At 37.1% G+C, this 14,413-nt stretch overlaps 1 protein-coding gene across 14 annotated transcripts in view; it reads left to right on the top strand.

The window, feature by feature from the left end:
* LOC127449064 (RNA binding protein fox-1 homolog 2-like) overlaps positions 1 to 12,157 on the top strand; it is a 75,867-nt gene extending 63,710 nt beyond the window's left edge. The window contains exons 6-14 of one of the 14 annotated variants that reach the window (XR_007898647.1): positions 2,829 to 2,916; positions 3,052 to 3,108; positions 4,429 to 4,576; positions 5,081 to 5,123; positions 5,455 to 5,492; positions 7,621 to 7,673; positions 8,444 to 8,532; positions 9,458 to 9,545; positions 9,659 to 9,714. Coding sequence is in view for 6 of the 14 variants with exons in the window: in XM_051712203.1 (XP_051568163.1) it covers positions 2,829 to 2,916; positions 3,052 to 3,108; positions 4,429 to 4,576; positions 5,450 to 5,492; positions 8,444 to 8,532; positions 9,458 to 9,545; positions 9,659 to 9,703 (558 nt within the window). In the remaining 8 variants the exon portion in view is untranslated. Of the gene's footprint in view, positions 1 to 2,828; positions 2,917 to 3,051; positions 3,109 to 4,428; positions 4,577 to 5,080; positions 5,124 to 5,449; positions 5,493 to 7,531; positions 7,551 to 7,620; positions 7,674 to 8,443; positions 9,546 to 9,658 lie in introns of those variants that run through there. The other 13 variants (XR_007898646.1, XR_007898649.1, XR_007898648.1 and 10 more) reach the window with 13 other exon arrangements.
* The last annotated feature ends 2,256 nt before the right edge of the window (positions 12,158 to 14,413 follow it).

Below are 14,413 nucleotides of genomic sequence, written 5' to 3'. Positions count from 1 at the left end.
CTCATTCGAAGCCATTGTAAAATGGCCAAAATAAATGCCTGTCATCACACATCAGTTGCGATTTAATTGAAAAACATAGCCGTACATCGCAAACATCAAAACTAACACCAGACAAGAGCCCTGTGAAGTGTCGCACGAAAAGCAAATCGCTCTCATTGTAATTAATGATGTTGTCTAAACTGGATGCGACGAGTGCATTGAACCGTGCTGACAGTTTGCACAAACCCCGTTCTATTTCTGACGTGCTGCACGTACTTGATGCTGCAGCTCTCAACTTATTGTTTGTGCATGTCATCCTTTCAGAACGTTCGTTTCTATGAGTACTGTGTAGACAGTGTGAAGCTGTTGTGGTGCAACCGATAGACAGGCTGTTATTCAAGCTCTCGCCTGCGTCAATTTGCAGAGTAGACTAGTTTTCTGATTGGTGTTGGGTTTTTAAAAACTGTCACAGAATATAACGCGATATAATCACAGTAGCAGAATCTCTAGTAGTGTGAGACATTTCTGTAGCGTCATACCACTCAGCTCTATCTGTCATCATTAATTTCATTCTTCAGAGTCATTTGTGATTGTTTTAATCATCAGTTAAGTCCCAGATATCTGCTGATGATTCCACAGCCTATGAGCCTAAACACACACACACACACACACATCGAAATTGTTTCTCAGACGATATTTCTGCCCTTATATTCATGTGAGGATGACCAGCTCAAACTTGTTTTTAGTCTTTGGTTTTGGACTGTGTGTGTGTGTGTGTGTGTGATGGTGTTTGCATATTTGTCTTCAGCGTGTGAAAGAACCGTGTTGATGCCTGCCGGTGTTTTCCATCTTCGTGATTTCATTTATTGTAACATCCAGCATTTGCATCTCTCTCTCTCACCCATAAACTCCATCACTCCTCACAAGGTCTGACAACAGCCAATCACAGGCCTTTCATTTTACGCACTTTGGTGTACTTGTTCATGACAAACTGGATGGCTTTTTGAGTTTGGCGTTTCTGATTGGGTGGATCATTCTTCGTCTCATTTTGTCTCCTTTTTTCTTCTCCCGTTTTTGTGGTTTAATTGAATGTCGACTGGCTCCTTTTTTCTTTCCTGCATCCCTCTGTTTCTGAACACCTACCCCCCCTGTGTATGATGTGTTTTACAAGGGGGCGGGATTAGGCTGCAGAGTATTTGGATTGGTCCATAGGCTGCATCTGATGCTTGCTGATTGGCTGATATGCTCATTTCTGGTTAATGACCTGTAATTGGCTGAATGTGATTTTGCTAAATGCTGTGTACAGTGTATTGATTTTGTCATGTGATCTCTCTTGTTTCTCTCTCTGTTGATCTCTTTCCTCCATTTTAGCAATGGAATGCCCTGTTTTTCGTTTGCATTTACACATTGATTTCTGGGTTTTTGTGTTGAATGTTTGAAAATCATTGGGAGTTTTATGATGCATGAAGTAGGGATGCACCAATACCACTTTTTCTCTTCCGATTCCGATATCGGAAATCTCAGTATCGGCCGATACCGATCCGATACCAGTGTTGTTTTTTTTGCATAATCAGTTTAGAATATCTTTACATCATTGTGTGGAACTAATTGGGTGTGCTCTTTAATATGTAAAGAAACACAAACCTCTAACTACACATTATTTCAATATAAATGTATAGCTTATTAAGAAAAACTTTATTGTTAATTAGTATACTAGATAATGTAGCAGCAAAATTAACAGTAATTCCAGTATAAGTCATCAGTAGAAGTTTTTTTTTTTCAACTTGTATCTGGACTTTAAAGGATTCAAATCTCTTTTTTGTTCAGTTTAATTGTAAGATATCAGCTCACTTTTCATTCACACAGTTATTTTTTGGAACCCATTCAACTTAAATATTATTATAATTTGTAAACAAATGATAATAATAATAATAATAATAATAATAATAATAATAATAATAGTAATATATAGCAATATAACTCAATCGTGCACCTTTAACTTTTAAACCCTCATGCTTTTATTTTGACATTCTGAACTCTCCAGGAAGTCCTGTATGTGTCTGTTTGTAGGCAAGTGCACAGTAGTTTAATTTGCTTCTTATTCAAATTCTGGTAAAAAAAAAAAAAAAAGCACCTCCAATGCCATTCTAAATGCATATAAGTGAACCGAACTATTGAGCATCTACATCTGAGATGTTGTTCGTGAGTAGTGCTCCAATATCGTGCTCTGCGTGAAGGCTAAAAATAGCCACGAGCGTGTGTAAACAGCAGCGCCATTCACTGACGCGCTTGGAGCTGCGCATGCATTTTATATATTTACTTATTAAACACAGCCTTTTGTGATTCACAGAGCTATTGCACGTCTTCAAGTGGCTTTGAATAAAATGCACGAGTCATATGAACTACTTTGTGTTTTAATGGTTCTTTTATGTCATTTTTGGAGCTTGACAGTAACGAACATGACTAACACACAGTATCGGATTTGGACCGGGTTCGTCGGACCGATACCCGATCCACCTAAAAGCTTCAGTATCGTGCATCCCTAGCATGAAGCAATATAAGGGAATATCAATGAGTCCACAATTTCTGTTGTACCTTTAAAGAGTTCCTTTGTATGATTAAAGGATTAACATTAAATAATGTTTCTAGATGACAGTTTAAATCTTTTAGTATAATTTAGGTTATCTGTGAACGTTTACTCCATGATAATAACTACATGATACATTTTCATATTTAGTCCTGTTTGCAGAATGATCTTGTAGTATAAGAATGGCTGTAGTTTGAATGTAAGAACCTTCAATTCCTTTGTCGCTAATCAGATTATCGCTCTCTCTCTCTCTGATAAACAGGTCAATAATGCCACAGCTCGAGTGATGACCAATAAGAAGTTGGTTAGTCCGTATGCTAATGGTGAAGGTCTCAGCACTCTGCCCTATGGTAAAACAACCTCACTACTGCTCAGTAGTTTTTCTCTTAGTTTTGCAGCTTTAGTTTTTAGTAGTTCCTCACAGTTGTTATTGATTAGGTCAGACAGGTAATCTGAACTTTTTCTGTCTGTATTTTTGGCTTTAGCTGGGTGGAAATTTAGTCCTATGGTGGGAGCCATGTACGGACCAGAGCTCTATGCAGGTGAGATATTCGGCATGTGCTACAACATGTCTGCTTTCTTACAATGTGTCTACACCATACACAACTTTCGTAAATACGAGTAAATTGGGTGTAAAATGGACCTTCCCGAAAACTTCGCGTGCACCCCAAATTTGTTTGTGAAACTTGTAGATGTTAGTGAATTCTGAATATTCGCAAAAAGGGCGCCCATGCACGCTCATTCATAATCCCAAAGTTTTAATTAAAATATTAATACTTAACCTCTATTGCATTTATTTATTGCCAAGTATGCTTACAAATACAAGGAATTTGTCTTGGTGACAGCAGCTTCCAGTACACAACAATACAAAACAGCAACAGGACTTTTAAAAAATATTTAAAATTGAATAAAAAAATTATATTGAAAATAAAATAAAGTGTATATATAGAATACACAATAGACAAATATATATATATATATATATATATATATATATATATACATACATATATACATACACACATACACATACGTAGTGCAAATCTAAATACAAATTGGTTATATACAGTGCAAGGGAATGTAATGGCAGAAGAGGTTGGATGTGTTGGATAATATAAACCGTGAAAGATGTGAGAAAGATACGGTTAATCAAAGACAAAGGGACATTAAAAAAATGATACTGTATTTTAATAATTAGAAAGCCATTGTACATTAATTCAGAGTATAAAAAAAGTGTTGAAAAATAAATCTCATTTAAAACAATAGGCAGTCTGTGCATGTGATGTGACGGTGCAAGGCTTTTTCAATTTTTTCAGGTTTAGCTGCATTAACGTAGACTTGTATGTTGTCAGTTGAACAAGATTTATCTATACTGAATTAGCAAAACCTAAATTACAGAGCTCATATCAATCATGTTAGTCATAAGGTGTGTCCAGAGTAACACAATATACACTATGCACTCAGCCATGTAATGTATGAATTTTCAAAGTGTAGTATCGTCCCAAATGGAGCACTTAACATTTTTTTACTACACGAAAGCATTTGCCGTTTAACAGCTGATGGTAGTGATGTTTTAAACGCATGTGAGATGTTGCTGCTAGCTTTAGCACATTAGCCAACCTCAATATAACACTTGTTTCTTAATGTACTGTACAGATTCACAGCATGGGGTGATGGTAGAGCATTTAACTTACATTTGTAAGGTGCTGTCTTCAGTGAAGTTTCGGATTTGTATTTCGCTTTTTATTTTGATCATCGGTCGCTTCCAGTGTAGACTGTCAAAACACACTGTTATGCATGTAAAAGATTGACCAGCCGAGTCTTTCTGGAATATATAACTGATTAGATCTGTGTTTGTGTAGTTCCAGGGTTTCCGTACCCCACCGCTGCGGCTGCCGCAACTACAGCTGCAACATTCAGAGGGGCGCATCATCTGCGAGGTCGCGGGCGGCCAGTGTACGGAGCTGTGCGTGCCGCTGTTCCTCAGTCTGCCATACCGACCTATCCCGGGTAACACACGTGTGCACGCATTCAAACACGCACATGCACATATAGATGCAGCACATTTGGGTTTTCTTGAGTTTTCTGCATGCTGCATGGACGTGTGCTGCTTCTGCCGTGCTGTTCAGAATGAGGACGATCTGAAATAAATATGTAATCACAGCTGTTGAAATGACACAAAAATGCCATTTTCTCCTAACATGTGACCATTTTATTAGCAATGTAGTTTGAATGCATTATAATTTAACAGCTCAAGAGCATTTCATGGCAAATTTAAATGTTTAAATTATTTTGAAATGGATAAAAGTGGCATTTGTTCTGTTTTATGACCGAGTGCACTGCATGTGTGTGAATTAATGTTTTCACTTTCTCTTTTTTTGTGGTCTTCATCTGTTCTACCATTTTTTTTCTTTCCTTCAATCGCCACATGGTGGCACTCTATCCTTGTTTTTATTTTCTTCCATCCTTTTTTTCTACACTTTTTTTTTTCTACATTTTGTTCTTTTCTCTCAGTGTGGTGTACCAGGATGGGTTTTATGGAGCGGCAGAGCTGTATGTAAGTATGACACTTCCTGTCGCTTCTGTTCATTTCCTCTCTTTTTCCTCCTCTTTCCGAGTGCTTTGCTGTGTGAAAACTAAAGCAACACAGAGCCGTTTAGTTCTGAAGTGAACTTTAAAATCACAGTACAGACATGAAGTCTTATCCTCGTTAACATGATTTAATTGAATCAGTTTGATGAATCACTTGAATTTTGTTGGTAAATTCAGTTTGACAGATTCAAATGGCTCTGTGTGCACGAGTGTGTGTTGTTGTGTGAACTCAAGTGTCTCAGTGTGTGTGTGTGTCCAGGTTGATGATAGCTTTTTCTGTTTTTTCTGTAGAATAGTGTTTCAGGACACACTCGTTAGTGGCAGAATGCCTCAGGTAGGCTCACAGATGGATAGTGTGCATCTCTCCTTCTGATTAATACATTTGTTTGATATTGAACGTGTGAGATTGCTGTATCTGTTTCCCTACTAACTCACAGTAATCTGATAGGAGTGAGGGCATGGAAGGGGGAGAAAGAAATTCTGCTTGAAGTCTGCACATTTCCTCTCTAAACCATCTAATGCAATTTAGCACATGCACAATTTGGCAGCAGTTACTGTCGTTACTGTATCTACTCATAGAGAATATATAATCACAGTGCAGTAGATTATTTACACTTCTGAGAATGTAACTTGAGTGCGTTTACATGCACAGTCTAGCACTAGTTATGCTTATGTCAATTATTATGCCTTAAACGGGTCTAAGTTAAACTTAATCAGCATGCCTACATTTTTGTTTATTACCCCAATTTCGCTTTGCATGTAAACACCTTTACCGGCACTATGTCATCTTATTAAATATGTGCAGGTTTTGACATCAAGACTGGAGAAAATCTTGATTTAAAGTCTCATGTAGGGGTGGGCAATATAAGCAAAATTTTTATATTGTGATATTCATGACATTTTTGGTTGATAACAGTATGCATCACTAATCAGTCTTTGGTAATTTATGACAATAAAAAGTAACCTACTACAAATGACTAATTACTTCACTGTAATCAGATTACACTGCTCATTATTACTTAATTGGAAAGTAATCACATTACTAATTACTTTTATGTTACTTGAACTCTTCACAATTTTTATTTTCTGCTTTTCGAAATTAAAATAATGTCACACATCCTTGAGCTGTCATTGAGACGCAAACAGATGTACATATAAATTTCATGTAATAATTAAATGTGTTCTTAATAATAATAAGTTAGAAATACATGCAACTAATGTAATATATTTAAAAAAAAAAGGGAAAGTTCACCCAAAAATTAAAATTCTCTCATGATGTACTCACTCTCCTGTCATCCCAGATGTGTATGGATTTATTTCTTCTGCAGAACAGAAATTAAGATTTTTAGAAGATTTTTCAGCTCTGTAGGTCCTCTCAATGCAAGTGAATGGGTACCAAAATTTTGAAGATCCAAAATCCACAAAGGGAGCATAAAAATAATCCATATGACTCCAGTGGTTAAATCCATCTCTTCTGAAGCAATTTGACAGGTGTGGGTGAGAAACATATATTGTTAAGTAATTTTTTTTTATCATGCATGAAGAATGTGGACCACCAAAAATAGAAGTAGTAGAAGATTGGGAACGTGAAACTTAAGTGGAGATTGACTGAGCAGGGACCATTTATTAAAAATAATATTTTACCTTTTTTATCTTCTCTGCAATAGTATCAGAAATAACTTTACATTATTTCTGTATTAGATTTTCTGGAGCTTTGTTGTTTTTTTTTTTTTTGTTTTGTTTTTTTACATTGATGATATTTCGGTCTATTTAAATCATAAACAGAGTCTCATCTGTTTATGTCAAACTTTTAATCGATTCATTAATAAAAATTCTTAAGATTTAAAATGCATTACTTCTTACCCTAGGAATTAAATCATTAATTCATATTAATTCCATATGTATAATAAGGACTGAAAAAGTATATTAAGAACTATATCAGATGTTACAAAAAAACTGAAGAATTCATTACGAGGACATTTTTCACCCCCCATATTTTTAATTTCGGGGCATTTTTGCCCAGAGCCCCCCTAAATTTCTGACCCCGCTCTGCATTGTTTTTCAATCCAGGCAAAAAAGTGTTTGCTTTGATTATTAAGTGAGCCCCTGCATCACACTTAAGGATTTTAACGCACATTCTGTATCATGCGTCAAAAGCGTGATACAGCCGATACTCCGAAATTTGTGCCGGTAGACACATTTCTACCAGTTTAACGATTAAGCCTGTATATCACCCTCCCCTAGTCTCATGATATCCTGGTTTTCTTGCATTGTCTGTTTTCTAGTATGCTGTTTTTTTTTTTATTTGTTTTTTTTTTACCATTAGTGTGTTGTACATGTAAACGCATTCAACATCCTAAGAACTTTCTGCAGGTACTCTCTGTTGTGTATTACAAATAGTTCTTAGGGCTCAGGATGTTTTGGGTTTTGTCAGAGTGGATCTGATTCTGTCCCCTTCCCAGAGTCTCCCTGAGTCCGTGTCTCACTCACAGGCATGTTAACTCGATCTGTGTTGGTATGCAGTCACACTTAATTCCCTTTTAGATCTCTATCTCTCTCCATCTCTCTCACTTTACCTCCTTTCTTACTCTTTACTTTTCATAAACAATTCACTCTTCTCTCTGTTTTTCATTTTACCTTTTCATTTTAACTCACCTGCTCCACTTTACCTGTTTCTCTTTCTCTCTCTCTTTCTCTTTGTGTCTTGCCTCCCTCCTCCACTGCTTTCTTGTGGAGTGAGGGATAATGGGAGAGTTTCCCCATTGGCCGTAGGGTAGAATGCTGAGGAGAGGCGTAAATGGCTTATTTTGTTCAGTTTGGGGTGCATGCTGTCTGTGTGGTTGTGTGGATGTTCTCCTAATCTCACTATCTGTCTGTCTGTATATGGCACCAGTAATCGATTTGATCACCCCTGGTTGTGTGTAGCTGTGCATTTGGGGATGAAGTTGACACTGATGCTAATGCACTCACGATCCCACTCTCTGCTTGTGTCTCCCTCTCTGCCAAACAAACAATTAAAATCTATAATGAATCATTAAAGGAAATACTCATGATTGTGCATTGTTTGCCATTGAGGAAGATACACATTGCATAACAGACCTACATGTGGTTCTCAGAATGCGGTTTACGTTTGAATGAACATCAGTGGCAGATTGCTTGTTAATGGATTTTAGATTTGCTTCTCTTGTACGTTTTCATATCTATTTTTCCCTGCCAACTCATCACTTTACTTGCTGCATATTACTGGTGCTAATTTTGAAAACATCTGTTTATCTCTCTTTGCAGAGTGGCTATACTACATATCGTTACACTCAGCCGGCGGCAGTAGCGGGACCAACAGCAGCGGCAGCAGCAGCAGCTGCCTACAGTGACAGGCTAGTTTTTTAAGCTAGAAAAATACTCATCGCAATTACATAAACGCAGAAATGAATGCTTGGCCAATGTGCGTTCAGTGTTTATCTAGTCAATTAAATTACTGATGAAACTGTTTAACAAAGCTTTTTTTTTTTTGTCTACGAGGCATTAAAATTTATGAAAAATTATGAAAAAATATTGCACGATTTCAGCAGTGCACTAACACTTTTTATCTGTTAATTTCTTCTTCTTTGTTTAAGAAAGGAAAATCTTGAAGTATTGATTTAAATAATCCAGTCATTGTATGCTGGGGATTTCCCACTGAACACCTGTACAATGAACTACTAACGGGTTAATTAATTCACTCAAACCAAACGTGTCTTAGATTCATGACATTAATCAGCTATATCCACAACATAAACATCATATTACAACTTACATTTGCACAGACAATGAAGTGAATGAACAGTGAATTTGAATTAAGTTCTGCACTTGTAAGGATGCGCAACTTGCATGTGAAAGGTTTTTTAAAATGTGCAACACACATAACACAATATCCTAAAATGTCTAAACGTGATGAATTCCCAACAGTCACTTCTGAAAGTAGCTCATACTTCAGTAGATTCATTATGTGGTGTTATTTCAGGAGCTCAGGATTTCAGGACCGTTTTCTCATGTTGTGTAATCTGACATTTAAATGTATTTATCTTTGATATGTTTGATACATGAATTGTAAGTAGTTTATGCATTTATTTAAAATATTTGAGTATTATATTAATGCACAGAAACGTTTTAGTCATTTTGCACATGATCTTCAACTACTGTTATTTTTGTCTACAAAATATGCCATTTTATGACATGCTGAAATATTGACTATATTTAAAGGATATTTTCAGAGCTTATAGAGGCATCTCCCTTAAAGATTTGTGTGTCTTGTTTGTCTAGCTATGGTCGAGTCTATGCAGCAGATCCGTATGCGGCTGCACTAGCGGCTCCGGCAGCGGCAGCGGCCGCGTATGGAGTTGGAGCGATGGTAAGCCACGCCTCAATTTTTTTTTCTGTCCTGCTCCATAGAACCAATCATTTGCTTGTGTAAACACACCAATGCTCACTTACAGGATTCAAACCGATATGTATGTTTCATAGGCGACGCTCTACAGAGGAGGATACAGCCGGTTTTCGCCATATTAAACACCTTCAGTACACTTCCTGATTCTCTGTCTCTCTGATACTTCAACAGCTGGTGACCTCGGAGGGAAAATTCAAATCACACTTTTGGAAAACAAAATTCGAATGAATGAATGTTACGAATGAAACTTTAAATAAGGAATGCAACCATCAATCAATACATCAAAGAAAGTGGATTTTTTACAAAGGAAACACGATAATGTCGAACACTAAATGGTATCAGAGATATCTGACTGAAACTGCTTGACTGATGAACTCAAATCATTTCTTCCTTCGGCTCATCTCTCAGCACATATGCATGCAGTAATGGCTTTAAGACTGCCTCTAGTGGCCATTGAACTACTTGTGCACAGGGTGTCAGGACTGCAATGAATAAAGTTGTACGTCACCGTCACTGTTTCATACTACAATAATTATCGATATTCTTTAAGAAACGTAAGAGACATTCATCTGGGCGCTCTGTTTGTGGTTAAATCATTTTGAAATACGTGGATCCGATCGGCACTGTGCGGGAGGACGATGCTATTATTCCAAACACAGCAACATGATGAGAGACACGCACCATGGTCTTCCTTTCTCTGTGAAGATCTTGGATGAAAGGAAACGCCAACAGCTGTTACAAATCACAGAACTTTGCACACAAACGGGACGATGTGTCATAATATTCCATCTTGCTGAAAGCTTTGTGTTCTTAAAACCGTACCTCCATTCAGACCATTTTGAAGAGGCATACCTTTAAAATGAAATTTTAATTATATTTAATGTCATTATATGCAAGTAAACTAGAATAGACACAAAATTTTACCAAACATTATTATTATTAATTATTATTATAGTCATTAGTTTCTCATGGTTATGCGTGTTGGCTTTGAAGAAGGGGAAGAACACAATCTGAACCTGCATGAATACACAAAAGACGCCAACACAGACGGAATGACTATAGCAAGTATTTAAATTATGCTAAGAAAATATGTACTTTTTTTTTTTTTGTCAGACTTTGGAATTGAAGAGCCCTTCTTGATGAATACAAAAGCTCTTTTATTAGCATAGTTTTGTAAAATATGCAAGTTTCAGCCCAAATTTCAAAGAAGAGAGATGGTGGATAAGAAAATTGACTATTTTAAAGGAGAACTACTTAGTATTTTTATTTTCATCATCTTTGCAGTGTCCTCTTTCCCTTCAGTATATTGGTATTTTTGCTTTTTTTGCATTTTGGTTCCAAAGATGAGTCAAGCACATACTTGTTCGTGTGTAAACGTATTTGTAATTCTATTGTTTGATGTATTTTTTGTATCAATAGTTTTTTGATATTGTTTGAAGTGGCTCATTGATTATTTAAAAAAAGGCTGGATATGGAATTGCTGCATCATCGTTTAACAGTCCAAGAATGCCGGCTGGTCACATGACCAGTTTCTTTATATGTGAAAACATATATTTTGTTTTTTGCAGGACATCCGTTTCAGTAGATAGAAAGTTCTAGGTGTGTTTCCTGGTGAAGGACTGAAAACATTTTGCCATTTTAGAGTTTCAGAATTAGTTTCACCACAACAATTTGTGTGGAGGAGGGATGTTCTGTTGACGCTAAGAGTCTGAAATGTTGTACTGGGCCTCAATCTGACCACAACACTAAATGAGAATGCATTTTTGTTTGTTTTGCTTTTCTTTTTTGTTCAAAAGGTACTTTGCAGTCTATGCATACATTTTCCACAGTATTATATGAGATTGAAATATCTCAGTACCTAAATTCTGGCTTTTAAAGATGCTTTTGAAAAAGACACTTCTCTTCTTCTGTCCGTTTCCCCTGTAGCAGCTGCACTGTTGGTGCCGTTTCAGGTAACTTTGACTTCAACATGGAGATGGAATTCTTGAATGACAGTTTGTCTCCTGAGGATGGAGTGAACCATCTGAAATCCCCTCCATTCGTGCAGTAAAGGATTAAAGGTGGCATCTCTTATTTTCCATTCTTGCACCTTATTAATATGATGCCTGTTCCACATACTCTCCTTTGGTTTACAGTGTAACCGTGTTTTTGAGTTGAACTCTTTATCTCTCTAAATATTCTGATTCCATTTGTGATGTAATTTGTATCTGAATGTCTTATAAACTTTTTTTTTTTTTAAACAATCACTTGAGTCTTTAATTTTTAGATTATTTTCCATTGAATGCTAGTTTAAAGGTAATTAGGAGATGTTATCAACTGATCTGAGGTGAATAATAATGTCAAATAATTTAATTGATCTAACTACTTAGTGTTTTTTATGGTAGTTTCACAGTGACTGTTCAATGTCACTTAATGCAGACTTGACTATAGATAACTCACACATCATTACTGTCATTGCTCGCTCAGTACTCTCATTTTAATTGACGAACTTATTCAAAGTGATTAAATTTTTAAAAGTAAAAGTGGTTGACAGCATCCCTATGCACATAGTAGGTGACTTACAGTTGGTTTTCATGCGTCAGCACAGTCTGGATGTCGTGTGACTTTTAAAGCTAAAATAAAAAAAATATGTTAATCAGAACTCAATTGAAGGTTTATACTGAAGAGTACAGGGAGGTTTTTTTCTTTCCCTGAATTTTTTATTTAAAAAAATTTGCAGTCCCTTGTAATAAGTTTTGTGCTCCCCAACTATTAAACTATGGTATTTGTAGTAAAACCGTAACCAAAAAAATTATCATAGTTTTACTATAGTAACCATATTTGTAGTGAAACCACAATAATAATACAGGACAATGAAAAATTTTGTGGTTTTACTAAAAATACCATAGTTTTAACTTTGGTTACTGGATGAAACCATGGTTCCCTTACGACTCAGTACACTTGACACTGCGTTTGCTAATGCTTATGGGGAGTGTCCTTCCACACTACCTAGTTGAAACCTCTCTACAATAACGCCAATATTCTAATATCGGCTATGGTATTTGAGCCCCGCCCTTTTAGGCGCGAAGCTGTTCCCTATAAAAGCAGGCACGCAAACAACATTCCTCAGAATTTTCTTCCTTCAAGACAGTGATTCATCTCTCGTCTAGAAACCCTCTACTAATTCGCCATCAACTAAACGAGTCAGCGGGCAGGATCTTCACGGCAACGAGATGACTATCCTGCAGTGTTCCTGCGAACATCACTCCACCTCGCCGCTTGACGCTTCGCTGGTGAACGGGCCGCTTCAGCATCCTGATTCCCCGCAGCACTTCGCAGGAGTTGTGTATCCTTATAAGTAATTGTATATTGATATATTGTGTATGTGTGTGTATGTATGTGTGTGTATATATATATATATATATATATATATACGCACACACACACACACACACACTACCGGTCAAAAGTTTTGAAACACTCATTCTTTATTATAAGTTTTTTATTTTTTATTTCACATTTTAGAACAATACAGTCATCAAAAATATGGAATAACAGAAATGGAACTATGGGAATTATGTTGTGACTAAACAAAAATCCAAAATAAATCAAAACTGTGATATATTTTAGCATCTTCAAGGTAGTCACCCGTTGCCTAGAATTTGCAGACATGTACTCTTGACATTTTCTCAACCAACTTCTTGAGGAATCGCCCTGGGATGCTTTTTAAACAGTATTGAAGGAGTTCCCATATGTTGGACACTTATTGGCTGCTTTTTTTATTATTTAGAAATCAATTTCAAAAACTTTTTAGTTTTATAATGTAATTAATATGGTGGCACAATTATATTTTTGTCTACAAAACTAATTTCAAACATTTAAGCATACGCCTTCAGATCAAAATATTTGTAAGATCATAAGAAACATTTCAGTCAAGTGTTTCAAAAGTTTTGACCGGTAGAGTGTGTGTGTGTGTGTGTGTGTGTATGTATATCATATATATATATATATATATATATATATATATATATATATATATATATATATATATATATATATATATATATGAGTTGCTTACGTGTTCACATCTTTTTAAAGATGTCATTCCGTAAGGTTTCCTTGTGCGAGAGGTACATCCCACCATCAGATCAGCATGAGCCACACCCATGCAGAGTCAGCTCTCATGGAGACAGACTGCCCTCACTGTGAGGGCATGAGTCTCAAGATGCTTCGCTCCCGAATCGCCCTCGTTCTGAGGAACAATTCAGCCTCCCGCGCCCTCCCACCTGCCTCTTCCGTGACACCCGAGGGATCAAACAAGGAGGCACGGCGGGGCCGCGAGGTCGAGCAGGATGAATTTGAGGTGGTCCTCATGCCGGCACGCCCCGTGAGCCCCTCAATCTCCATGCAACACGTCTATGCCGATACATTGTGCATCACGAGTTTCTGCCCTCCGCAGGATCATACGGCCTCGTCTCGTTCGCCAGTTTTGACGCTGGGGATGATGACGATGTCATGTCTCATGCTGCATCAGACGAGTGGTCAGTGGATGATGCTACCTGCCCTTCCTCCAGCGAGGGCAAGGAGTATGTACATGCCACTGACAAAGAGATGCTTCAAATCCTTTCAAGGGTGGTCGAAGAGCTTGATATCGAGTGGTCTCCTTCAGAGGATCCTACACAATCTCACCTTGATGAATGATTCCTGCAGTCCGGACGGCGTCAAGCGACCGCATCCCATAGATCTGCCCCGTTCTTCCCTGAAGTTCATAATGAACTGTCAAATTCCTGGCACACACCCTATTCGGTTATGCCCAACTATCCCCCCAAAGAGGCGGTAGCGGCATATCTCTA

The sequence above is a fragment of the Myxocyprinus asiaticus genome, chromosome 12 (genome assembly GCF_019703515.2).
Source record: "Myxocyprinus asiaticus isolate MX2 ecotype Aquarium Trade chromosome 12, UBuf_Myxa_2, whole genome shotgun sequence".
NCBI classification, from domain to species: Eukaryota; Metazoa; Chordata; class Actinopteri; order Cypriniformes; family Catostomidae; genus Myxocyprinus; species Myxocyprinus asiaticus.
The sequence above is the reverse complement of the archived record's forward strand: the minus strand, read 5'-3'. Positions and strand labels throughout refer to the sequence as shown.